The following is a 26,765-nucleotide window of genomic DNA, read 5'->3' on the forward strand; positions in this document are numbered from 1 at the left end:
AAATCACGTCTTCCATTACCACAATTCAATGAGAAGCACATCAAAGGCATGAAAAAGTCAAACACAATATTGTAGAATTAGTTATAAAGGGCCAAATTTTCAGCTCACCTTAAGTAAGACTCCAATGTTAGTTCGCGTGTAAAATACCAACCCATAAACGAGCCCTCTGCGTATACAACTTTGCACTTTGGATTCTCTTGAGCAGGAATTGTACATGCCACACACAGGCAAAAATAACTACGCACCCCTACGGTAGCCACAGGAGTACAAAACACTAGCCACCAGAGTACAAACTGCTGCTGAAAATCTGGCCCCATGCTACTGAGAGTACAGATGTCTCTTTCCTTCACCACAGTAAGATTATGGAAGCATCTTATCTGTAGAGCGACAGCAGTTATTGGAAGACTTTATTAGCCCACGTTAGCTCATTAGAAGCAATATTTACAAGAATAAAAGGTTTCTGAAAAATAGATGCATGCGTTCATTTGGATCTAATTTCGGTTTAGTAAAAATGTTAAAATTCAGCAAGCCACAGCAAAGGTGCACTGGCAAATCAAACATGCCGAGAGCAGTTAGTTCTTACTTTTAAGGTGTTTAAACAAATGTGTAGTGAAATCCATTGCTTAAGGGGGAGTGAGGTGGCTGTGGTACAGAAGGTGAGGGTGCTTTAGATGGATAGGTCAACTGCTGAGCTAGAAGGGATCACATACAGGAATTAGGCTGCATAATCAAACATTCATATTATAAACGGAGTGACCTTAAATTTTCTACCACATGAATAAAGGAAACCTGATTAGTAATGCAATGAGGTGTTACACTGTTTTAGTTATACGGAACACAATTTAAAGAACATTTCTACCTGCTGTTTTTTCCTAAGAGTTGCATAAGTTGTGCAAATAAACATTCCTGTTTTGATGAGAATATGGACAATGTATCTTAAGATGAAGTTTCACGGGAACATTTTAAGGCACACAACACTGATGCAACTTAACCCAGCCCTGCTTTTAAAACTGCAGTTCTGGAATAGCACCTGTATTTGCTAATTTGATTTCAAGGTGTCACTGAGGTTGTACAGGTTTTCAACATTTCCTTTGTTATATGCCAATGACCAGAAACAAAACCAATATATAGAAAAATCAAACCAAAAAAATTATATATGCATATAACATTTTGCTTAGTACAGTGCATGATACAATAAATATATTTTCAGATCTCAGCTTGAAACTTCAGGATAAAGAATACAATCATTAAAACTATCCTTTTTATATAACAGAGTAACAGTATTAGAAGACAATAATTGGCATGATTTCCATTTAGAAGGTTGATTTCTTACTAGGAACACAGGAACTCTATAATGCTGCTTTATAAGAATTAGATAAATGTACAATTTATTTTAAAAGATTTATGTTATCATAACATCTTAACATAACTGCTTCCCCCTGAAATATGGGAAAAGTTAAGCTTCACAGTCTTTTTCATAAGCACATCTTTGTAAAAAATCTCAATATTTAGTTTTGGATTTTCAGATATGGTCTGCTTCATCAACAAGGAGCAAATGAGAAAAAAAAAAAAATCAAACTACAAAAATCAAGAATGTGAAGGAATCTGTAGAATTAGAATAAATGAGAATGTACAATCAGCTGTGCAAAGCACCAAATGCTTTTCTTTTTAATCACTTTAGATCATCAGAAAATAAGCTGTAACTAAAAAACTTGAACACTTTTTATGGTTTGTACATTTTCTGTCAAAGCCAAACCACTCTGGCTTTTTTAGAATTCCTTGAAAGGTGTTTGGTTTTACAGGAGTAAGTAACAATTGAAATCAAAGCAAGACACGTTACAAGAAGTGAGTATTTGAGATACAAATGTGGCAAGGAAAAATTCCCCCGGACATGAAGGTTTGGGCTTCCTTAAAGAATCAAGGACGCGGCTACTATGTTAGGTTTTTTCAAGTGTCTGAAAGACAAAAGGGCTAGATGCTATACCTCACAAAGAAAATTAAATTAAAAATCATCTTGCAACTGACTGCAAATTTTTTTCAAGCAGCATTTAAATATTTCAGTGCCAATACACACTTAAATTCCCTCTTTGGGGAGAACTAAAGAATTAAGATTTCTGCAGCTACGTATACCCAAGAATGTGGTGATCACAGTTTTGAAATCATTACAATTTAAAAAAATAAAATATAAACCAAAAATCTGCAGTAATGAAAACATAGCTACTACATTCACTATACAACATAAAAAAAGCAAACATATTTCAGTCCTATACAGTTACTGCAACTTCACGCACACCCAGAAGTAACTTAACTGGCCACCTGAAGACTGTTTAATATGGCAGGCACTCTGCTCTTGTTCTACTGACACAGAGGAATAATTTCAAGTATGAGCTGCCTTCATCTTGGTTGATCTTAGCTTCCATGCTAAATTTTCCCAGAAGAAGCTAGAACTCACGTGGCAAAACACTGTGTTGGTTCATACCTCCTGAAACAGAAAGTCACTCTTCACAACCAAAGTGCGTGAGTCGCTGTTACAAGGACCTGGTTACTAGAACTGGGACCAGATTGCTGGCGGCGAAGCTGTTTTGACTCACAGATGCCTGAAGGTCCAAAAAGTTGCTCCTGAAATGCTCCCAAGATTTTAAAATTCTGTGGGTTTTTTGTTTGGTTGGATTTTTTTTATAATGTCTAGCCGCCTCAGTGAATCATTTTATGCCCTCCAGTCATTTAAATTATCCACAGAACCTCTCAAAAATCTCAAGATTCTTATCTTGAAAATGGATTCCATCCCCTCAAAATCACATTCCCACCAGGTTCACCTGCCACTGCATCCATGAGTATACAGACACATTCAATCAACAGTCAGTTACTACAGATGCGTGTTAGGCATCTGGATATTGGAATAATCTGTCTTTAATGGGAAAGTCTTAAGGGCTCCTGTGGCAAGTGCCATAAGTTTAAACTGACAACTTCAGATGAGAAATGTGCATATTTTTTCTCCATCACAGTTGAAGTTTCCATTATTTCCATTCTCCACTGGAACAGTGAACTGTGCCAGTTATAAATGGCCAGTCAGATACTTGCTAGAATAACTGCTGCATGTATTACTGTGTGATACAAATCTCTTGCCATTTCGTACTTATTTCAACTATAAAGCAATCAAGAGTGAAATTATCACTTTCGGTAATACATTGCAAAGGATCTATTAATTTCCAGGCATCAAGCAGAATTCATGCACGGCTGTCTCACTCTGACCTCTAATCTTGGTCACCAAACAGAAACATGCCAATACCCATTTTACAACGTCTTTTTCAGCCCACTGTCATACAGCTCAAGCTGCAAATGACTGTACTCTAATCTTGATCCCTGGACGAAGGAATCTTTCTGTTAAAAAAAAAATTAAAACCCCCTTTGTCTTGATTTTAAGACACAGATTAATTTACGTTTAAAAAATGAATACAGAAATACCTCATTGAATGTAACTATAGGGAATTCACTGAAAATGTTAATTTTTAGTACTATTAAGAACGGCAAGTTTCCAAGCTCTGAACTTACTGATCGTACTATTTTGTCTCCTTCACCCTGTCCATTGGAGGCCAAATACTCAACGTAAATCTTTAGTCTCTCTAAATTTGTTATCTACACACACTTTTCACTATTTTGAATATGAGTGACTAAAACTCTCTCCTTTGCCAGGAGTTCAGCATCAACCCAACACAACTTTAGAAGCTGGTAAGAAATAGCTGTTATTTTGTAAATAACTAAGTATTACCTGCTACCTCCTTGCTCCTCTGAGAGGCTTCAGAAGCCAAAGCGTATGATATGGTAATGATGCGCTCCTGCTCTTGCAGCTGTGAATCTAAATCAACCGAGTTGTGTTTGTCCTGGGCAACAGTAGGCTGTAGATTGTGCATACTAGTGGGAAAGTGCAAAACAACATTAACATTTACAAACATAAAGAAGAATCCGCCATGCAGATGAGAACAAGCTCGAATTCACACAGCAGTTTTTAGACCTCATCTATCAAGCTCTGTATTTCACTGAAGTTCTTTAGCGTTGGATATTGTATGTAAATAACTGCAGCATATAAAGACAAATGATGCAGCCATTACACATTTGGCCACAATTTCTGCACAGCCTGAAGTATATCTGAAAGTCCTTTGCTATAAATACACTGTTTATATGACAGCACTACCAAAAAATGCTATTTATTTGAAGTGGTTAATAAAATTTCTTGTTAGTGCCCAGAGGAAAAAGTATAACCTGGTGGTCCTCAGCCACAACCTCTTTCCAAAGAGACAGCAGATACTTGAGGTAGTCAAATTCTTGAAACCGAATGTTTCAGTTGACTCTACATTAGCTGTAAGTAGCCAAAAGTGTTCTTTCAGAACTCCAGCTCTCTGGAGACAACTGAAACTTGCTCTCACACTGACTCTTCTTCTGCTTTTGGTCTGATCTGTGCCTTTCCTTCCTCCTCACTCTTATCTACAAGTTGCTTGCTAAGGAATCACTACTATTTCAGGATGCTCCAAAAAAGAAAATGGACATATACAAAATTTGTCATTATCTCTTCTACCCTGTTTTAAAAAGGAGCTTTAAGTATACTACGCAAATTCTGCGTGCATTTTCTAAAGGCCTCAAGTTACACTTAGATAATTCAATAGGAATTAGACTGTTGTATGAAGTTAGTTCCCAAGGTTTAACATCAGCCCCTATATAAGTTTTGGAAAAAGCCTACCTGGATTTAGTAAGAATATTCTTTATCTTTTCTGCTTTACGCTGCCTTGCTGCCAGCTCTTCTGTAGAAAGAGGCTCTTCTGGCTCCAGTTCAACATAGCGTTCTGGAATTGCAACCTTCTCAGGTTTTGACAACTGTGGAAAGAAAGCAAGCATCAAGTTTTTAATAACAAAGACTTAAAAAAAAAAAAAAAAAAAAAAAAGATAAATTCTCCTCAATGGGAGAACACAGTGAAAAGAATAAAGCGTTGGCTTTCACAGTCAATACATGTACCTGATACTAAACATTCCCTCTGGATATGAGCTGATGCCCTTTTAACATTGTCTTTTCCCTCTGATTCATTTTACTTTAGAAGATAGATTGAACAAATATTAAAGAAGATTACAACAGAAATCAGAATCAAGAGGGAACCTTTCTTCAGCTCAGGCTTAGACCCCAAAGTAGGCCACTGCCTAAACCTGTTACAGTAGAAAGAAGCAACCACTACAAGACTCGCTGGACAACCTGAGATTTTAATGTCATGATATTTATAGTGCCAGTGAGAATTTCCTACAATTGAAAGGAAATATCACCTAAAATTTTAATCTAGCCTATTATTCTTTTGAGACTGCATAATCTTCTTCTGTGAGCAGTGGAGAAAAAAAAAAAAAAAAAAAAAAATCAAAAAAGCCCCACCAGTTTGCAATCATCTTAGGAAATTCTTTGACCATAAAATCTGAAATCCTAGGTGCTCAAACACTGTCTGGGGAACTGACCCAGAAATGCATTAACATTGTGCAATTGTAACAACACGTTGCATACACATAATTCTGTAGATTGAAAATTTTAATATGATTGCACAAAAGCTAGCAACAAGTTTTTGTTAGGATCAGTTTCTTTCTGGGAAATTTTTGTTCCACATAAGAGACCCAGATCACCCAATGAAAATTCAGTTTACAAATGGACTTTGAAAACCAATGCTTATTATACAGAACAGATTGCTTTTGAAAAGCATAAGTAGAGGATGTGTGAAAAAATAAAAATAAGTAAAGAGGTACTATTTTTTTCTTCTCTTTAGGTTTCTGTTAAAACACTCGATGAGTTTTCAAAATTCAAAGTTTTAAATAAAAATAATCCTAAACTCTTCACCAATTCTTCACCACTTCTTAGTCCACGCTAATTCAATGGCATACGTGAAGTGGCCTGACCTAACCCTCAGTGATTAGGCTCAGTAACTGGCAGGCAATCATAGGCCCAAAGTATACCATACAGTCATTGGCATTCATAACCACATTAAAATCACAACCTCAAGTTTTGATACTTCTTTCTCAGTAAACTCAAGGCCAGTGCTTCCTGAAAAATCCTCATTTTCCACTATACTTTTTTACCTTCAAATTCAACTCCTCTCTGGAGCTCTGTATACATATATTCTTTTTTAAAATATATCTATCTATCTATCTCCATTCTATAACTAACCTAGACAAGCTCATCCTGCCACTTCCAGAATACCAAACTCAGTTATCATGTGAACAGCAGATATATTTGCCTTAAAGACAAAACTGAGTACATTTCCTTATGAGGCACAGAAGTACCTCAGGGACAGAAGTGTCTGCCAGGTGAAGAGGATGGGTACATGAAACAGAAAAGGACAACCAGGCTAACTTGTGAAAGAAGCTTTACATTCAGAGCTTCGAACCTGCTTCAGTTACTCTGAAGTAGGATAGAAACACCTATAAGCAAAAATGTTTCTTATCCTAGGCTTAAGGAGCTAATTCAGATGTACGAGGTGATTCACGTCGCCTTACAAGCCTCCTTGAAAAAAATTAATAGCAGAGTGCAACAAGAAAAGGCAATTCAATGAAAGTATTTTTACTGTTTCTGAATTTTACAGGAGCACTGCATCTTCTGTAGAAGATTAATTGAAAGATACATTCGTTCATAGAGATCAACAGATAAAGGCTTACAGATTCAACTTCTTACAAGTATCACTCTATATTAAATGATACATTGCCAACAGCTTTCAGAAGAGTAAAGGTGCTTTCTAGTCTAATTATCTTTAATAATTTTGCCGATTTTCCATCTACCAAGGCATTTTACACAGTGCATAGTACCTACTGAGATCTTTTCACTTGCTATATTATTTCTTTTCCACAAGATGGCTCAATCGCATTTCAAACAAATACTTTACTTGGTTACTAAAGTTTAAAAAAAGATCTAGTGCCCAGAACAGCAACCAAGTCATTTGAAAAGCTGACAGAAAAGTGTTTTCTGTTCTGACCAAAATAAAGCAGTGCTTCCTCTTCTCTGCTGTGTTTTGCCAGTCAAAATTAAGAGTAAAGTAGCTCTGGGGAACTAACTTTTACTTCATTGCTGTTTCTGATTTTCAAATACTCTTGATGTTGTGAAAAAAAATTGGTGCCCAAGTTATCTTTTCCTCCATTTTACCAGTTAGAGGAAAGGAAGCAGCCAGAAATGGGCAAATAATGCATCTCAACTCCTGGCTTCGTGGCTGGTGCAATCGTGAGGGTTTTGGTTTTTATGACAATGAGACATTCTTTGATGAATATAACCTGTTAGAGAGGGATGGAATCCACCCGTCTAGAAGAGGCAAGGGAATCTCTGGCAGCAGGCTGGCCAGCTTGATAACACGGGCTTTAAACTGAAGGACTTGGAGGGGGCAGCGGGTGGGGGGGGTCCAAAATGGCAATGCTCATGCCCTCGCATCCAACCGGGGACTAAGCCAGGCCAATCATAACAGCAACAAATGTTCCTTAGTTGACTCCCAAGATGAGATCCAGAAGGCCAACCACCTCATACACACCGTATGGCTCTGTTGGATCCTCTTGCTCCCCTCCAGGGAAACCTGCATGCTTGATTACCTCTCTGAAATGCCTGTACACCAATGCACGCAGCACAGGGAATAAACAGGAAGAACCAGAGATCTGTGCGCGGTCGCAGGGCCATGATGTCATTGCAACTACAGAGACATGGTGGGATAACTCGCATGACTGGAATGCTGTCATGGATGGCTATGTACTTTTTATGAAAGACAAACCAGTGGGGCAAGGTGGTGGAGTTGCTCTCTATGTGAGATCAGCTGGAATGTGTTGAGCTCAGCCTAGGGGTGGATGAAGAACGTGTTGAGAGCTTATGGGTAAGAATTAAGGGGCAGGCTAATATGGGAGACACTGTTGTGGATGTTTACTACAGACCACTAGATCAGGAAGAGGAAGTCCATGTGGTCTTCTACAGACAGCTGGAAATAGCCTCATGATCACAGGCCCTAGTTCTCATGGGGGTTCTCAACTACCCTGACATTTGCTGGAAAGGCAACACAGCCAGGCACACGCAGTCCAGGAGGTTTCTGCAGAGCATTCATGATAACTTTGGAACCAATGAGGAGAGGTGCGCTGATGGACTTTGTGCCGACAAACAAAGAAGGACTAGTTGGGGATGTGAAGGTTGGGGGTAGCCCTGGCTGCAGTGATGATGAGATGGTGGAGTTCAGGGTCCTGTGTGGAAGAAGCAGGGCAAAAAGAAGAACTACAACCCTGGATTTCAGGAGAGCTAACTTTGGCCTCTTCAAAGACCTACTTGGAGGAATCCCATGGGTTAAAGGCTCTAGAAGGTAGAGGGCTCCAAGAGAGCTAGTTAATATTCAAGCACCACTTTCTCCAAGCTCAAGATCAGCGCATCCCTAGGAGAAAGAAATCAAGCAAAGAAGGCAGGAGACCTGCATGGATGAGCCAGGAGCTTCTGGAAAAATTCAAATAGAAGAAGGAAGTCTACAGAATGTGGAAAAAGGGACTGGTTGCTTGGGCTAAATATATATGTTGTCAGGGTATGCAAGGATGCAATGAGGAAGGCCAAGGCCAACTTGGAATTAAACCTGGCAAGGGATGTCAAGAACAGTAAGAAGGGCTTCTTCAAGTACATCAGTAGTAAAAGAAAGACTAGGGAAAATATGGGCCCACTGCTGAATGAGGTGGGTGCCTGGTGATGGAGAATGCAGAGAAGGTGGAGTTACTGAATCCCGCCTTTGCTTCAGTCTTTAGTGCTAAGGCCAGCAGTTAGGAATCCCAGACCCTGGAGGTAAGAGAAACTAGAGAAAGAAAGACTTTCCCTTGGTCAAGGATGATTGGGCTAGAGGTCATTTAGGCAAACTTGACACCCAGAAATCCATGGGCCCTGACAGGATGCGCCCACGAGTGCTGAGGGAGCTGGTGGATGTTATCGTAAAGCTGCTCTCCATCATCTTGGAAAGGTCATGGAGAAGTGCCTGAGGACTGACTGAAAGCTAAATGCCACAGAAGTCTTCAAAAAGGGCAAGAGGGAGGACGCAGGAAACTATAGGCCAGTCAGCCTCACCTCCATCCCTGGACAGGTGACGGAACAGCTCATTCTGGATGTTATCGCTAAGTATGTAGAGGAAAAGGTTATCGGAAGTGGTCAAAATGGATTCACCAAGGGGAAATCATGTTTGGCCAATCTGATGGCCTTCTATGATGGCATGACTGACTGGGTAGATGAAGGGAGAGACATGGATATTGTCTACCTTGACTTCAGTAAGGCTTTTGACACCGCCTCCCATAACATCATCACAGGTAAGCTTAGGAAGCGTGGGTTTGATGAGTAGACAGTGAGGTGGATAGAAAACTGGCTGAATGGCAGAGCTCAGAGTGTTGTGATGAGTAGCGCAGAGTCTAGTTGAAGACCTGTGACTAGCGGTGTTCCCCAGGGGTCAGTACTGGGTCCAGTCTTATTCAACTTATTCATCAATCACCTGGATGAGGGGACAGAGCGTACCCTCGACAAGTTTGCTGATGACACAAAACTGGGAGGAGTGGCTGACACACCAGAAGGCTGTGCCACCATTCAGCAAGACCTGGACAGGCTGGACAGTTGGGCAGAGAGGAACCTAATGAAGTTCAACAAGGGCAAGTGTAGGGTCCTCTACCTAGGGAGGAATAACTCCATGCATAAGTACAGGTTAGGGGCTGACCTGCTGGAAGGCAGCTCTGCAGAGAGGGACCTGGGAGTCCTGGTGGACAGCAAGTTGACCATAAGCCAGCAATGTGCCCTGGTGGCCAAGAAGGCCAATGGTATCCTGGGGTGCCTTAAAAAGAGCGTGGCCAGCTGGTCAAGGGAGGTCATCCCCCCCACCCTCTACTCTGCCTTGGTGAGGCCACATCTGGAGTACTGTGTCCAGTTCTGGGCTCCCCAGTTCAAGAAAGACAAGCAACTACTGGACAGAGTCCAGTGGAGGTCTACAAAGATCAAGGGAATGGCGCATCTCCCTTATGAGGAAAGGCTGAGACACCTGCATCTGTTTAGCCTGGAGAAGAGAAGACTGAGAGGGGATCTCATAAATGCTTAAAAATATCTAAAAGGTGGGTGTCAAGAGGATGAGGCCATACTTTTTTCAGTGGTGTCCAGTGACAGGACAAGAGGTAACGAGCCTAGGCCGGCACACAGAAAATACAATCTGAAGATAAGGAAATACTTCTTTGCTTTGAGGGTGACAGACCACTGGAACAGGCTACCAAGGGAGGTTGTGGAGTCTCCTCCTCTGGAGATATTCAAAACCTGCCTGGATGCGCTCCTGTCCAACCTGCTCTAGATGAACCTGCTTTGGCAGTGGGATTGGACTAGATGATCTCCCTTCCAACCTCTACCATTCTGTGATTCTCATCTTTTATTCCAATTTATATAACATTGTCTAATTTAATCCCATTTTCCTCTATAAAGCCTGAGATGTCTATTTCAAACAGTAGAGCAAAACTTTCAATTTCTTCTCTCCACTAAAACAGAACACAAACCTTACAGAGATTCTAAGCGCCAGGCCATAAATTTTCAATACCCAAAAGACACCTCTTAGTTCAAACTTCCAGCTAACTTTTGAAAAAAAAAAAAAAGATGAGAATTCACTACCTAAAACTTAGAAAGGTTAATATTTTGGGGCACATAATAGAGGGCAAAAACTGATGAGTGTTACCTCTCTGCTGATATCTAAATCATAGTCTTGAGGCTCCAGGTCTGTCTCTGTTACTGCTACAGGCTGAACTTTTAACCATTCATTTTCATCCTTGTCTTCTCCACGAATTGCCCTCTCAAGTAACTGCAAATCAAATTCTTGCTCTCGTTTCCACTGGTAACAGATACAAAACAATTAACAGCATTCAACCATATTGACAAATTCACCATTTAGCAATGTACGTTACTACTGCTGCAAATGATATATTGCTGAAAGAATCCCCAAAGCAAACTCCTTAACTGACAAGAAAAAGAAAATGCAACTGTATTTCTTGGAACATGCCGCTGGGAGACTTGATCTCTACCTGTGCTGCACAGATTTTGGAGTATTGTTTAATTTTACAGGAAATGTTCAGTGGTATTAAATTCTAACAAATGTATTAATAGGAATTTCACATATGCTGATTAACATGACACTGGCTACACACAAACATCTTTGGAAGCACAGATGTCAATACCAGTGAGTCTATGGACTGACAGACATTCTAGGCATTCTAACCAGGCTGTGCTCTGTGATTTTGAATCACTACCCAGAAAGGTTATTTATATTGTAGGTTGAGAATTGCTACTTGAAAATTTTATGTATCTTTCTAGAATAATACCTAGTGATTAAAGCTGATATTTTATGTACTAGCATTAACTGGTCTTGGATTGAAAAAATAGTAATTTAGTAACTTCTAAGCTCTTATGTCTTTACTAAAATAAAGTATCTATCTGCAAAGTTAAAAAAATCTTTCACATTCTGTCTTTACAAGGTAAATATTTAGCAATAATAAATTCAGAAAGTATTTAAATTAAGCAGCATAATTTTAGAGTTCCCAAATCATTGCATAGTAGCTTCTTCATAACTACACACAATACAGCTGCATATAAACTCACGCTTAAGGACACTACCAACACTTTTTTGTTCAAATATTAAGTTCAGTTGCAGCATTGTTCCATCCAGCAGATCTCCGCAACTTTACCATACAGCATTGAAACATGATATTTAAAGCAGTGGGAAAGAGAAGGGACAAAAAGAACAACCAAAAAATTGGCTCCTCAAGCATTTGAGGGTATTGACAGGAGAACGTGCCATTATATGTTTCTTAAAGGCATCTCTGCTATTTCTGTTGCAAATCTTTGGCTTGTTTTGGTTGAAGTTTGAACTTCACATGAAGTCCTTAGACTTCATTATGCTCCTTGCATTAATAAATCTAATTGAAACCTATTCATGCACAAGCTCTCAATATTCACTCATAAGATACATATCTTCCATGTATATTAAAAAAGTTAAATGGCTAAAAGGCAATTATATATCAAAAATTAGTATGTTTCTTTACAGAATTCAAAAGAGAAAAAAATGTTTTCTCATATGAGTACTTCAAACTCATTCTTCTACTCATATTCGAACCAGGCCTGATTGACATAGTATACTTTAAATACCCAGTATCATTTTCAAGTTATATGTAGGTAAGAAAAACATCAAACCATTATTACCAAGCAGTATTTTTATTGGCTTTGATGTTGCGACTTTACATTAAAAAAGCATCGTATAACAAATGAATTCATGTACTGCGATCAATGCTTAAAATGTCATACTACACTTGAGATCTGACCAGTTAAAAATTAGAGTTACACATACAATGTATGTTTAAAGCAAATGTTACATACTGAGCAGCACTTCAATTATACATTTAAATGTTTGCCATTTTGGCTGCTAAATAATTGTAATGCTTTAAGTAATTGTGCTATCAAACATGCTTTTTGCATATCGAAGCCCTATAGGTACAAGAGATGACCTCTGCAAAACACTGGTAGGGCTGATAGATTCTACTTTAATTCTTTACAGCAAGAAAAAGACCAAGATGGCACCCAAATTTATAGATAAAGTGTTTCCCACAAATGTTAATAAGGAGTGTTACGAAAATGTTTAAATTCAACTTGTGTATGTTATGTGAGTCAGGAAACATAAGAAGCTCAGATTTAGTTTTTCTAATTAAAATATGAAAATAACAGTGATATTATAGTTCTACAGTTCCCAAATATTATGCACTATCTTTAATAAATTTATCATTACAAACCAGAAGACAAAAATAGATGAATGTCTCCAAGTAGTGCACTCGTATTTACTGGGAAAGTAAATACAAATAACTGGCTGTAAATTAGTTCTACTGAACAGTGAGAATGAAAGGCTGAATATTATAGCTTCTTTTTAATGCCAGCAATTGACACACATGTACTAAATGCAATTAAGCCTGGTAAAAATTGAGTAGTCCAGTTAGAAGTTTTAAAATAACTACAAAATTCTGCAAATTAAATACAAGCAAACAAAAAAAAAAGAGGCATTAGATATGACAAGTGACAAATCTAAAAGCAAGAGATCTTGTGCAATGAATTAGGTAAAACAAGGTGATCATTCTAAAGCTCTAGTGGACCAAACAAAAAATAAATTAAATGACCACAGCATAAGTGCAATTACAGTACAATCTTGGTTTAGCACCAAGTGAGCGACTGGGTAACTTCACCAATTAGAATTGCTTTGGTTAGTATCCAAAATGTATCATTACAAACTTATCATCTGTACAGCATTTAATCTCAGAACGCAACAAAAATCCTTTTCTTCAGCAGCTTAAATTTGAGCCTTATTAGAATATTCTACATTTTGAGCTTTAAAGAATTTGTATCAATTAAAGCACATTAGCTCTTATATAAATTTCTAATCAGCATGATTAGATTTTCAAACTGATTATCCATGTGTCATCTCTTTAAAAAAAAAAAAAAAAAACAACTAACATCACCCTGGACTGATATTACCACAACTATCTTGCAGCCTAATTTGTGTATTAAAAACAAAAATACCCATGGTGAATAAGAACATTCTAAAAGGCCCATTCCATTATGAAGCAGTTTTAAAACTGTACAAGTTTCTTACACTTTCTAAATACAATTCCAATAAAATCCAATCGTGTCTCTGACATCACTCCATTATACTCACATCTCCACTCAGCACGCTAACCTCTGACCAACTTACCTGCTGAACTTGCTACATATACTGTAACTATTAGTAAAAAACCCATCATCTGTTACTCATACTCTCTGATCTCACTTTATACTGTATAACACTAATTTAATTAGACTAGAAGAGTCACACATACTCAAGTGAAAGTGCTTGCTAGGAAAAAAAAATCCACAGATATTTTTAGTTTAGTCCTTTTAAGGCATATCTAACATACTGAGCCTACGTCTGCAGAAATGGGCCTGATGAAAGACCGAGATGAAACAGACTGCCTTTCTCCTTGGCTAAGAGTTCTCTTGCGCTCACGAACTAATGCCTTCTGATGTCGCTTCATTCTTTCTAGTTGTTCCTCTGCACTCATCTTGCCTCTTTGGTGGTCTCCAGAGTATAAACGTTCCAAGGCACTCTTTGGTCTCTCCTGTAGAAGTCACAAGGCACACAAAACACATGTTGAAATTAATACTTCGCAAGAAGTATACAAAAAATTAACTCTTTTTCCTACCTTATTACTAAATTAACATGACTTTGTTCTATTATTTTTGTATTGTTTTGCATATTTCAACTCTATATTTTCTATTAGTGCTGCTGATTTTTGATTCTAAACCTTGTTTTATAAATCCGTTTCAAATGCAGTAAGGTGTCTGTCTGCTTCCTGATTCATTTAAGAAAGTGAAAAATTGGAGATTTTATTAGATCACAGATGTTGGGTCCTGGCCCATGCTACTACAATCCTACTTCCTGCTATGCAAAATATATTCTGGTCTTAACTATTTTGAACAGTTCAACCGTTTGTCTTCAGATGGTCACTTGTATCTTACCTTGGACCTATCCCTTCGAAGCGTTGCATATGATGAAATGGCATATGATTGATGCAATCTGGAAGTTGATCCAGATAAACCTTTATAAGGAAAAAGAGAAAGCTTTAAAACCAAATGATAGAGAAAATGAAGACAAGTATCAGATATTTTTTAAATTATCATGCTTTTTCTATGATATTCCGGCTACTATTTTAGCTCATGTTTCGCATTTTGCAGTTCAGAAGATCATGAGAAGCATGAAATTTCTCATGAAATGAAATGTAATGTGTTTCAGGTCACTGTTGATCAAAATTCAGAAAGATCTACAATAATTTAGAAGTTTATATTAAATGAAGTATGGGGTGAACTCAGCTGTACAACAGTAGGTAAGCTGTACAAATAATCACATCTATGAAGAAAATCAATCCTTAACATCCAGTTAGAAAGGAAAGAAATAAGAGAATGGCTAAGAAATTATTGCTCTTCCCCAAATACCTTCTCTACCCTTATTTCTGAGACAGTTTCAGGACTGTAGCACAGTGGGGATATAGTGTAAAGTCACATGTAGTGCCTGGGGACATTATAGTCTTATTCTTTATCATTGAAATCATTATTTCAATGGAAATATAAATATTTAAAAAAATACTTGAGTTTGTAAAAGATCACACAGAAATTATGAGGAAAAAGAACTCTGAATATAGGAGACATCCTAACAGCTGATTTCATGTTTTGGCATGCTTTTTTTTTTTTTAAAGAATTATATATTAAGTTGCTTTGCAAAAGGCTGGTTGTCTGTAAGAGCACCATTAGAATGCACAAAATCTCTAGACTTTCACAGCACTGTATAGTTAATCTAATAATAATGATCTGATGATAAAGCCCATCTCCACAAAATTCTAGGAGAGAAAAGCTCCTATACTGACAGTACTGTTAAAAATCAACTACATAATTCCTGGCTTACCACGGGTAGGTAATGTCTGGTATCCACTGTCGGAACTTATTAAACCACTGGAAGGTTGGCTGAGGTCACCACCTATCGTTGCTAGTTCTGGTTCACTCATGTATGAACGCAGTTCCACCTATATGGAAAAACACTCATCAGCTCAAGCGAACTCACAGACAGCAAGTTTTAATAATCTTAAATCCTAAAGCTTTGTTTCCGAGTTACTAAGTCTCTCTCTGCCATTATTATACAGCATAGATCCCTCCCTGCCATTACTCTCTCTCCTTATTACAAGGCCTAGAGGTCCATATATTTTACAGACAGTATCCTTTATTACAGAATCACGTATCTTTAAAGTGGAGGTGTACAGGTGTATGAGTACTCACCCTATAATCTCCATTTACGTACTGTCCGAGTTCTCTGTCTCTCTTTCTTTCATCTGACTGACGTTTCAGGCCCCGCACTGATGTGTGTCTGATGACAGTGGCTTCTCTCGGGAGAGGTGGAACAGCTGGTGGCTGATCATCAGGACTGTACAACTGAGGGAGAGGAGGTCTGGGTGGTGCTTCATCATCCTGGTAACAGGAAAGTGCAAGTATTTGGCAAACAGTCTTAAAACAGTCTGGTATAAACTGACTGAAAGTTCATTACATTATACGAGTTACTTTTGACTTTCTTTAGCGTGCTCTCCTCTGTCCACACCAGGAGCTGGAGGCTTTAAAAAGCCTTAAGAAACAAGACCCAAGAAAGCAAACAACTGATCAATCACAAAGCATTACCAAGGAAGGCCCTACACTGGTACGTTCTAAAACAGTACATGGCAACTGTACATAAAGCTCCAGGTGAGGCACATATATTCTCCTGTAAGTGCTATTGCTCAGTTTCAATACACACTCTTTAAGTGTCTCCCGGTTGTGCCTCCACACTATGTGCACTTTGTAACCATGGAACTTTCACTGTTTCTGCCAGAAGTAAATGGAAACATTGGTGAATGAATCTCACAAGAGCAGTACTTACAACCTTTGGCTTTAGCTTAATTGGTGACTGAAGAGGCGGCTCAATTTTTTTCAGTTGCTGTGCTTGGTGCTGTGTTCTGGTCTGGAAATAAGGCTGCGGATACAGCCTAACCTCCAGAGGGGATTTAACCGGACTGGGTGGAGGGCTTTGTGGAACTGAAAGTTTGTTCTCCGCAGTTGCGAGGGAAGCTGGTAAGGAAGGCACTGAAGACTGAGAAAACGAAGGCACTATTTTTCTCTCTAGGGAAGAAATATGCAAATGTCTTCAGTGTTGTTTCTTATCAATAATGTTCATAAGAATAGCAATTAACATCCTTAGACTTCATAAAACAGCTCTAATACTCTGCACATTGCTTTGAACACAAACAGGGGGTTTTTTGGACATAAAAACATTTGATTGTCACATTATAGCAGGGGTGGAAAACATTGTCTTGATGAGGATCGAGCAAACCTTTCAGGCCAAAAATAAAAACACGTACTTTAATATCATCCAGTAAAATTCCTCGGAGAGGGCAGTGGGAGGGAAGGAAGGAAAAGCCCAAGAGTCATATGAAATCAGTTCATAGTCTGTATCTGGCCTCATGCCACAGATTCATTAAGATGCCTATAGACCTAGATGAGACTAAGCACTCATAGCCATATCTTAAATAAAATAAGATCTCATGATCTCAGAACTGTTTTATCTCTGTATGTAAAAGGTAAGCAAAGATACTTTAGATATAAAGTGAATTTACAGGAGGCGTCAACAGTCTCTTGCTATCCCAGTGCCTTAGGTCTTTTCTTTGAAACACAGTAATGCAATTGAAATGCAGACCACACACACTTTCCCTTTCTCTTTTCCATAGCCGATGTTGTTGCTCTGCCCACCAAACACCTGCCTGAAGAGGGATAGGGAAGCCAACTGCAGCAAGGGCAGTTGGGCAGCATCCAAGGGGGGTGGTGGTAGGGGAAAAAAAAAAAAAAAAAAAAAAAAAAAAAAAAAAAAAAGCAGAGAACACAGAGAGGAGTTCCTGGACAGAATGCAGAATAGATACTATGCTGGTATGAGGCTGGCAGGTGACAGAAACTCTGCAACTTGCAGAACTTAGCCCATTATTATTATTATTATTCCCTTTTTATGGCTTTATGACCTTTTTGCCACCTCACCTAAAGAAACACCAAGTTAACGTGCTCAATCAAAGATTTCTGATGCAACCAATAGCAGAATTAACTGAATTTTCTGCAGTAGATCAGACTTCTAGACTATTTGCACAGACCCAAATATTCAGCTGCATTTGTATATTTTTTTTGTTTTAATTATGTTCTCCTTACCTGGATTCTTGATAGAGTCTACTATAATTTTGTAGTTTGTTTTATTTGCACTCAAGCCAGCTGTAACATCTTCAATTCGCCACAAGTCTTTTTGTATTTGTGTTTTCTCCTGATGTTTGTAGTAAAAGAAAAAATAAAAAAAAAAATTATATCTAATTTTTTATTTATTATGGGCTTATCCTTCTTTTGATACCAAAGCCAAACTAATGTTTCAGAAGTTAGATGAAAACTTAGGAGTCTAGAAATAAGTTAAATAATTACTTTAAAATTAAATAATAAAAAAAAAAAACAACACAACCCAACATATCTTGCCCATTAAATTTATTAGAGCATTTCCTGAGTCTTGGAAGACTTCCTATAGGAGACTGGGGAAAGAGACACATCTACATTTTTCTCTACAATATTATTCAGGCTACAAAAAAATAGTTTAATGTTCTACATAAAATGAGCTTACAGAACGTTTTCATTTGAACTTTGTTCTTAAATCCTATACTAACCCACTTAAGACTGCTAAGGCAGCCTTACAAAAGTCAGCTTAATACATTTAGGGGAAACGTCCAATATTAAAAAAGCAAAAAATAAGAATAGTCTCCCTGAATACTGCAGTGATCTTCCTAATAGCTTTTAATGGATGAAATATAAACCCAGAACTAACTCGGAAGGGCTGACAAGTTTAGTTTCTGCTTATATTTGCGTTGTTAGGCCTACTGGACAGGATGTATTACGTGTTGAAACAATATATTGCTGCTGTTCCAGGATTTGGTCTCATCTTGCATCCTATTTGCTTTACTGAGTCTTTCCAGAAGGCAAGAAAGGGAAGCTTTGTCTACAGTTTGGACTGTATCTTGCAGCCAGAGGTCTTATCTACTGAAACCACCACTTCAGTCAGATGTTCACTGCGATCATCATAAATAGCTATTCTCATCTACTTAATCAAAGCCTGGTAATTCTGCCTTCAAAAATTGGCATTAAGAATAAACTCAGCAAAACCAAGAGGAAAACAATATTATTAAAGAAAGCAGACGGCAGTGAAACGCTTTAGTTCAGAATTGCTTACAAACTGCTCAAGAACTCTAGAAATTGATCACTTGCCATGAGCTGCAAAATAACCGCTAATTAATCCTATAAGCCTGAAAGAGAAAAACTTTAGTAAAAGCTCTTACACCTCATAGAGCTAAGGAAGGCATATAAATTGCTTTCCACTTTCTGTCTTAGATCAGAAAATATGTTCAGCCAGGTTATAGATCAGCAAACAGGATGCCAAGAACACAAACATTTAAATGATGGAGAATGTTATTTGCTCGTAGTAAACTCACTCGACAGATGGGATGTATCTTGAAATATTGTCAGGATACAAACTATAAATTTGCACGTTTCATTTCATTTTTCTGAGATTAATCATACTACAAGGAACCAAATGACGGATTTACAATAATCAAGCCTCAGAACTGGTTAAAAAAACCCCACACGTACAAAATATCCTGCTCTGAAACCGCTCAGAAAATGTTCGATCAGTAATGTACAAAAGCCGGGAGATCTTTTAATATTATTTCTTCCCGTTACTTAAATATTGATGTGAAGAGAGTATTTTAGATCAAAAATGGACTAGATCTAAAAGATAAACAGATGAATTTATTTTTGAATTATGAAAGCCAAGATTGCTGTTCACGAAAGGGTATAAATATACTTTATGGGCAAGCATGAAAAGGTAACTTGGAGCGATAAATCAATTTCTCTAACTTCTTTCACACAGAAACATAATTTAGAATGATTTATAAAACGAGAGGAGAAACACGTACGAACTAAAAAATTATCACTGACAAAATACCACATCTCAGTTAATTTCAGCATGTCCAGATCCCCTCACCCCTTATACAAAAGACAATGAAGCTACACTCTTAAAGAAAGACTTACTCTGACCAAGCAGCTTGAAACATCCTAATTAATGCTATATAGAAACAACATTAGCTGTTTCCTACAGAACTGGAGCCTGCAAATTTACTGAATTTTTAATAATATTCCATGAAGACTGCATTTTTTTTTTTTAAACACTGTATTAATTTAGTGCTACTGGAAAATACTAGATAAACAATCTTGAATCTACATACCCTTGGGCAGAGATCAAAAAAACCCTCTATTATGGGTACTTCAAGTGAGACTTCTTTGAAGGAATATAGGTATGAGAACATTCAGTACTTTCTGAAAAAATCAGCTCCCCTTAGTATCTCCAAAATAGGTACTCAGAAACATTTTTTTAAAAATCTTAGTCAAAGACAAACATATCTATGCATACATATATAAATACATATATACATATAAGTATACACACACAAAACACATAATGCGCATAAATTTGAGTGTGTGCATGTGTATTTTTTTTGTAATTATGTATGTGATATGATAATAAAACTGAATTAACATTTTTTCTGTGAGAACTGCATTCCCTTCTATATGTATTGCCAAATCACATCCAGTATTTTGAGCATGCTCAATGCACAACTGGGTAACAAAGCATATTTTGTTTAAATCTGTAATTTCCCTTTGTTCAACAAAATAACTTAATACGGGGACGATTTTACTCTAAAATAACCCTGGGATTTTTTAGAGGGATGTATTCTACAGCTGAGCTCAACCACTCCCCCACCCCCCAAAATTAAAAGTAAATGAAAATGGACTTTGAAGATCGACACAATCTAAAAAAGTTTTACAATTTTTGCTTTGATACAAAGCACTTATCCATTTATAGTGAAGATAAATAGACTTCAATTCATATCTGATCAGATATTTGTGGTAAATAAATACATTTAAAAATTTATTTTGGCCCAGTATAATTGGAAAAGTAAGCTAAGATTTGAGCAAAATGTATACATTAGCTTTGTTCCTTGTGTTTTGCCTTTTAAATAAAACTGTTCTGCTTAAACACAGGAAAAATAATCCGGACTGTATTACTTTCTCTAAGAATAAAATCACCAGATGTAAGCAGGTACGTGGAAATAATCTGGTACGCCACATCCAGTTCAGCAAACACAGTAACTTTGCTTCAAACAAAGCTTCTTTGTAAGATTCAAAACTGAGTAATTGATTTAAAATGGAGTTGCCTTTCAATTACCGATGGCTGTTAAACACTTATTCCACTTCACAAAACAATCTGCAGAGATAAATCTTCCATAGATAGAAGAACACGACAAAGAACAAGTAATGACAATAACAAGCTAGTGACTGATGTTCTTAAAAATGGATAAAGAAGCCAAAAATGTCAGATCAAATAAATGGAAGACTAAGAAGTTCTGCATAGTCTTATAAATTAAATAGGTTATCAATGTCAAGATGTCAGCATGTAATAAAAACATAATAAAATAATGACAAATTTGCATAGACAACTTATGAGAAACCATTACACACGCTGCAAGATAGCTAGTTACTGCACAGCTCTGCCGTTACAGTGTCTGAAGTTTGCAAACTAAGCTCCATGACAGCTGAATAGAGGGCAAAAATTGCCGAGAATTTCTCTTATGGGATGACAGCTTTCCAGTTCAGACAAAATCACCTCATAAGTAAATGTGTGTCTGGAAGTGGACTCACCTGAGATACCAATGAACTATTCATCTGTTCCTGTAAGGCTTTTTTCAGCTGATTCACATCCTTTTCTAATTTCAGATATTCATTCCAGGCATTTTCCATCTCCTATTAACAGAGGGAATACTCTAATGCAATGTTATGATAAACTTTTAAATCACTCTATCCACTCTCTAATGGAGCACCAAAGTGTTTTTAAGATGGTGTTGTATTATAAAAAGAAGCAAAAAATCAATTTTGTAGTCTACATTTTTGCTTAGAGTTGATGATAAACTTCAAAATGCTTTATAGCTTGCAAGATCAAGTCAAGAATCCCTAGTTAAAAAATTCTGGCCAGCTTCCTCACACAATACCATTTCTTAAGCATAAAACCAGCATTTAATAGAATCTGAACTATGACTAATATGCTGTGAAGGAATCAAGTCTATTCCAGTTCAATTTCCTTTTACCTTATTCCTCTATTTAAAACAAATTTATAATTAAAATCCAAACAGTCACCTAAACCAGAACTCATGTTTTGAAACACAAAGCAGGTTATTCTTTAAAAGTTCTACAGATTGTGTTGTAACGGCAGTAGAAGTGAATAAAGAAGCAGATACCTGGAAAATAAGGCTATCCAATCACCCTTACTTTGCTTAAGATTATTTCCACCATTCTTGCCACCATAGCCTGCCTTCTGACCCAGAACTGAGAAAAATCAAGTGTCTGGAGTATTTTTATGTAAGAAATGATGAAGTAGGCTCTTTCTCTGCAGTCTAGAAAGGAGATCACTTGGGAGCTGAGGGGAAGAAGTCATGGAGGTCTATGAAACCATGAGTAGCACGGAGAGAGTGGGTAACGACTGACCATTTTCCATCTTTTCTCATACAAGAACAAGACTCTCACATGAAGCACGTGCAACTCAGGCTCAAAACAAATAAAAGAAAATGGCTGTCCACACAGCAGGGATTTTTCGAATGCAAAAGGTTCACAGAATTTAACAGGTGATTGTACAGGTTCTTGGAAATGAGATCTACTGAGGATTACTAAATAGACCAAAAAAACCTACCAGCCTCAGGAATTCTCTGAGCAGAAAATAGTTAGAAGCAGGATTGGTCATGACAGGATATATACTACCCACCTCTCCTATCCTTACTCTTCCCTAAGCATCTGCTTATGCCCATTGCTGAAGCTAGAACCCTGGGCTAGAAAGAGCCTTGGACTGGACCAGCACAGCCATTCTCGCAATTACTTGTGGTTTATGCCCCTGATTAAATTTTAAATGCTGTTTGTGAAAGTCATACATTGTCTACAGGCACAAAACACTGCATGTATACATTTAAATACTACTGTCATTTTAATGATCAGATCTTACGACAGGAAAGGTGTTCACACAATTCTACAAACAATCTTCTGAAGAGCTGCTCCCATACTCATTAAGAGGTAGGATTAATACAGTGAGTACACAACACCCAGGTTTAATATACTCTCTTTCATGGTCAATCATTAGAAATATTTTTATTAATAAAAATGCAACAGTAAATTGCATTTAAGTTTCATTAAATCATAGTATCAACGGCAAATTTTGACCAAAATATCAAACATTTCCAATTCCTTTTCCCCTGGAAAAAAACCACGGAATCGCATTTATATTTTCAAAGGACTAGCTGGAAGATTTGCAATTTAAGCCCCATACATAATGAAAAAAGTATAAAAAAGTTTTTTGAGCTTTGGGGACTGGGAGGGATGGGAAGGGACGCTGAAAAGGAAAATTGGAGAGCTTGTTTAATTATTTTTTTTTTTTCTGGTTTAGTATCCTGTATCTTAACCATATCAGTTCAGAATAGGACATAACTCCCCTATACAATTAAAACACCAAGCCTGGTGTTTTAATTATGGCATTCTTGAAACAACCAGAAACATGTACCGTTGAAACTTTGGATATTTCAGCCCGAATATGTATGAGATCCTCTTGCAAAAGTCTCTGTTGGTAAGAAATTTTTTCTGCGTGTTGTGGTTGGTCTTTGTACTGTTCCATCTGCCTGTGTAAAACCTCCAAAACAGACTCCAGCTGATCCTAACAAAGAAGATAATGGTGGTAAGCTTAAAACATTTACATGGAATTTTACGGATCTACGTGCGGGAAAATAAAAGTTGTTTTCCACAGCCTCAGTCTTTCCTATAAGCCACTAGAGGTTAGGACTAGTCTCCTGTTGTGGAGGCTAACATGTAAATGAAAAAGTGCAAGAGCCTTAATGAACTATTATAACCAAAATTATCTGGTATTTTCCCTTAAGTCTTTCCATTAAGTAGCCAAAACTGTGGAAAACACACAGGAGTGAGAGGGAAACTCTTCTATTTACAGTCTGGACAAAACCATAAATTACAGTTTCAGAAAAATTCCCTTAAGCAGTACAGAACTGTGACAGCCGTACCACAGCACAGCATTAGCTGTTTATTTAAGGATAGGTTCTTATTCACTGCTATAGTTAAAATAGCCATGTGAGGGATTAAAACATTGTCTAAAACACTAAGTAGGCCTGATTCGTTCTGTCAGGAGTAAACAACAGTGAATCATTTTTGCACAGTAGCTCTGAAGGATCCATCTGGACAGTACTTTCACTTGTAAATAGTTTTTTTTCTGAACCACCTCAGTTTATTGACAACTATAGCTCATAGGCAGCAAAGCAGATAAAGATACATACAGGCAAGGATAGACAAGGAAAGGCAAACCATTTTGTTATTGTTTACTATTTGAACTCTGACTTGAATGGGCATGGAGGAAAGGAGGTGGGCTCCAAGTACAAACCTGTCACAGAAGATATTCCAGCATTTCAGTCATAACCCTCAGAACTAAGTTCACAGTACTATACACAAACCAGCATACATTTCTGAAATTACTATAAATCCGAATCTCTCTCACTTCCCCCTTTTTTTTAAAACAAACAAACAAACAAACAAAAAAACCCCAAAATACCAAATCACCACACAAGTTACAGTGAAAGCTCAACATGTAGCACACTGCTATTTATGCAAACAACATTTGTGGAGGTGGGAAGAACTGCAAATGAAACATGACTCCACCTCACACCACATACATATTAAGACATAAAGCAAAACTTCATAGGTGTACGTACCTCAATTCAAAATAAAGGCCAGAAAATTAAATGTATGTGGGTTTAAAACATTCATTTTCAAAAACACGTTTTCTAAAAGTGGGCACTCAATCCTAACATAAAAACCAATTCTTTTTTTTTAAGTTTACATATATGTCCAAAGAAAACTACTACAACGCAAGCATCATCCAGCAATTTGATTTTTTTGTTTGTAATTCCATATTTTATGATTAGAGGAAAGTTTTTATTTTATTTTATAAAACCCTTTTTATTCCACTTACTTTATTTTCCTTCAGGGCTCTTATTTTGTCCTCCAAGTCCTGCAGAATTCTGTCCTGCTCACAGAAAATGCTTAGCTTCACCTGAAAATGAAATCATAAGTATATAATGTTAGATTTTAAAAACCACGCAGAAAAGTCTCCACTAGAAGTATGTTACCCCCAAAAGCGTAACAATGTGAACATGTAACAGTACAAGATAAATAGCCAAAACAATGCAAGAGGTTCTGAAGTCGTACTCGATACTTACATCAATATCACTTTCTGCAATCTTAACAGGTTTTGTACTTCGTTCTTTTAATGTGTCACGCCCCGTCACCTAAGAGGAATAGGTTTTAAATATCTGAGAAATTTGCTGCAAACTAAAACCTAATTATGCTTCAGCAATGAAAAGAAAAGTTCTGTTAAATATTCAGAGTTATTAACAAAGATAAATAAAATTTTGGATACAAGTCTTTTCAAATACGGATTTAATTTTTAAAAAATATTATCAGAAAGGATTACTAGTTATATTAAACTATTTAATAACTCTTATAGTAGCCTAAAATTCTGCACAAAACTGCATAATCCCACTTGTCCATGGTTACAAAGGTCCTGTTCCTGCAAAACCTAAGAGTTTTAACAGTTCAGCTTTAATAGCTTTCTTGAAATCAAAGGACTCAAATAGTTACTTTAAATGCACAGTTGCAAGCATAACAGCATTAATTAATGACTAAAAATACAACTCTTAGGCAACTATTTTATTCTACAAAGGATAGTCTCTTCCATAGTACAGGGCGAATTTTATTAAAGACCTACTTCTATAAAAGTGCTATAGTGGAATTAAATTTAATTAATCTATTTTGACGTGTTTATAATATACTGAATCTCTCATTCCATAAATCACTGGTTTCATATTCAATTTCTGGTGAGAAGATTACCTTTTCACATAATACAGTTTTTAAATCAGTACAGAACCTATGCTATATTACACTTCCAGCCTTCACAACATCTTAAAATGAAGGCATGTCTCTCTCTCTAGAAACCTTTATTATTTCCACTGTCTACATGGGACCTTTTTTGTGAATAAATGAGGTTAAGAAAATTACAATATTATACAGCTCATTAATCATACAGTTTTTAAAAGCCTTAAAATCTAATAACTTGTTATTACTAGATTAGAACACTTTTAAAGATTCATTAAAGCAAATACTATCTTAGCAAAGAAGCACTTGGTGTATCATACTCATATACAGTATATTTCTATTCACATACAGGCAAGAGTTTATGAAGCAAAATTCACCTAAATATTGTCTTTAATAATACAAGAACAGAAGTTTTAATATAAGAGCAGAAGTCTTTGGCTTTTCGGTGGGGTAGAAGGGGTAGTTTGCTTTTTTTACTGACTGAATCTCCAGACTTGAAGCCACATAGTTCACTTATTAACCTAACAGGATCATGCTAGCTTTCTTAAAGTGATGAAATTTTACTCTAAGTGTAGATAAATCTTTGGCACAACCTCAGTTTCTCATTTAACATGTGATATGAAGTTAGCCATCTACACATAGTAATTTCAAATAACAACGGAGATTTAAGACAGAAGAATATGGTCATCACTTGTTTGCTGTCTTTTCTCCTCCATTCAAAGACTTATCATGTGTTTTCATGTGGTGAAATGTTACTTCCCCACCACCAAAATCAAAAGCATTTACTGCGTCTCAAAACTTTCAATTTTCAGATATTTTAATTTTTAACAATTACGTGTTTTATATAAGAAAAATCACTTCTTTCAACAGTATTAACAGAATTATTTAAATGCTAAAGCCTAGGTATAATAGTAACAAAAAATTAAATATAAGCATAAACACTAGCATGTCAAAGTAATAATTTTGCATATTTAATTACCTGCAAGCTAAGAGAATGCCAAAGCCTTTTTCAAAGCAATGGAATTAACATAAAAACCAGAGTCTACAGATTTGGGGGATATTGTAAGTTACATAATCAGAACCGTAAAGAATTTGTTAA

General features: G+C 36.9%; 1 protein-coding gene across 2 annotated transcripts in view; it reads right to left on the bottom strand.

Moving 5' to 3' along the window:
• The window catches only part of PLEKHA7 (pleckstrin homology domain containing A7), a gene marked incomplete at both ends in the record, with an annotated part of 169,364 nt that overhangs the window by 1,168 nt on the left and 141,431 nt on the right, over positions 1-26,765 (bottom strand). The window contains 14 exons of one of the 2 annotated variants that reach the window (XM_082485238.1): positions 595-692; positions 3,770-3,912; positions 4,736-4,869; positions 10,710-10,862; positions 13,963-14,163; positions 14,564-14,643; positions 15,504-15,621; positions 15,872-16,060; positions 16,503-16,741; positions 17,813-17,921; positions 21,395-21,496; positions 23,295-23,444; positions 24,765-24,845; positions 25,012-25,080. In XM_082485238.1, coding sequence (XP_082341364.1) covers positions 595-692; positions 3,770-3,912; positions 4,736-4,869; positions 10,710-10,862; positions 13,963-14,163; positions 14,564-14,643; positions 15,504-15,621; positions 15,872-16,060; positions 16,503-16,741; positions 17,813-17,921; positions 21,395-21,496; positions 23,295-23,444; positions 24,765-24,845; positions 25,012-25,080 — 1,866 coding nt within the window. Of the gene's footprint in view, positions 1-594; positions 693-3,769; positions 3,913-4,735; positions 4,870-10,709; positions 10,863-13,962; positions 14,164-14,563; positions 14,644-15,503; positions 15,622-15,871; positions 16,061-16,502; positions 16,742-17,812; positions 17,922-21,394; positions 21,497-23,294; positions 23,445-24,764; positions 24,846-25,011; positions 25,081-26,765 lie in introns of those variants that run through there. The other variant, XM_082485239.1, reaches the window with a different exon arrangement.

Source organism: Vanellus vanellus, assembly GCF_965231255.1.
Source record: "Vanellus vanellus genome assembly, chromosome: 6".
Lineage (NCBI taxonomy): Eukaryota > Metazoa > Chordata > Aves > Charadriiformes > Charadriidae > Vanellus > Vanellus vanellus.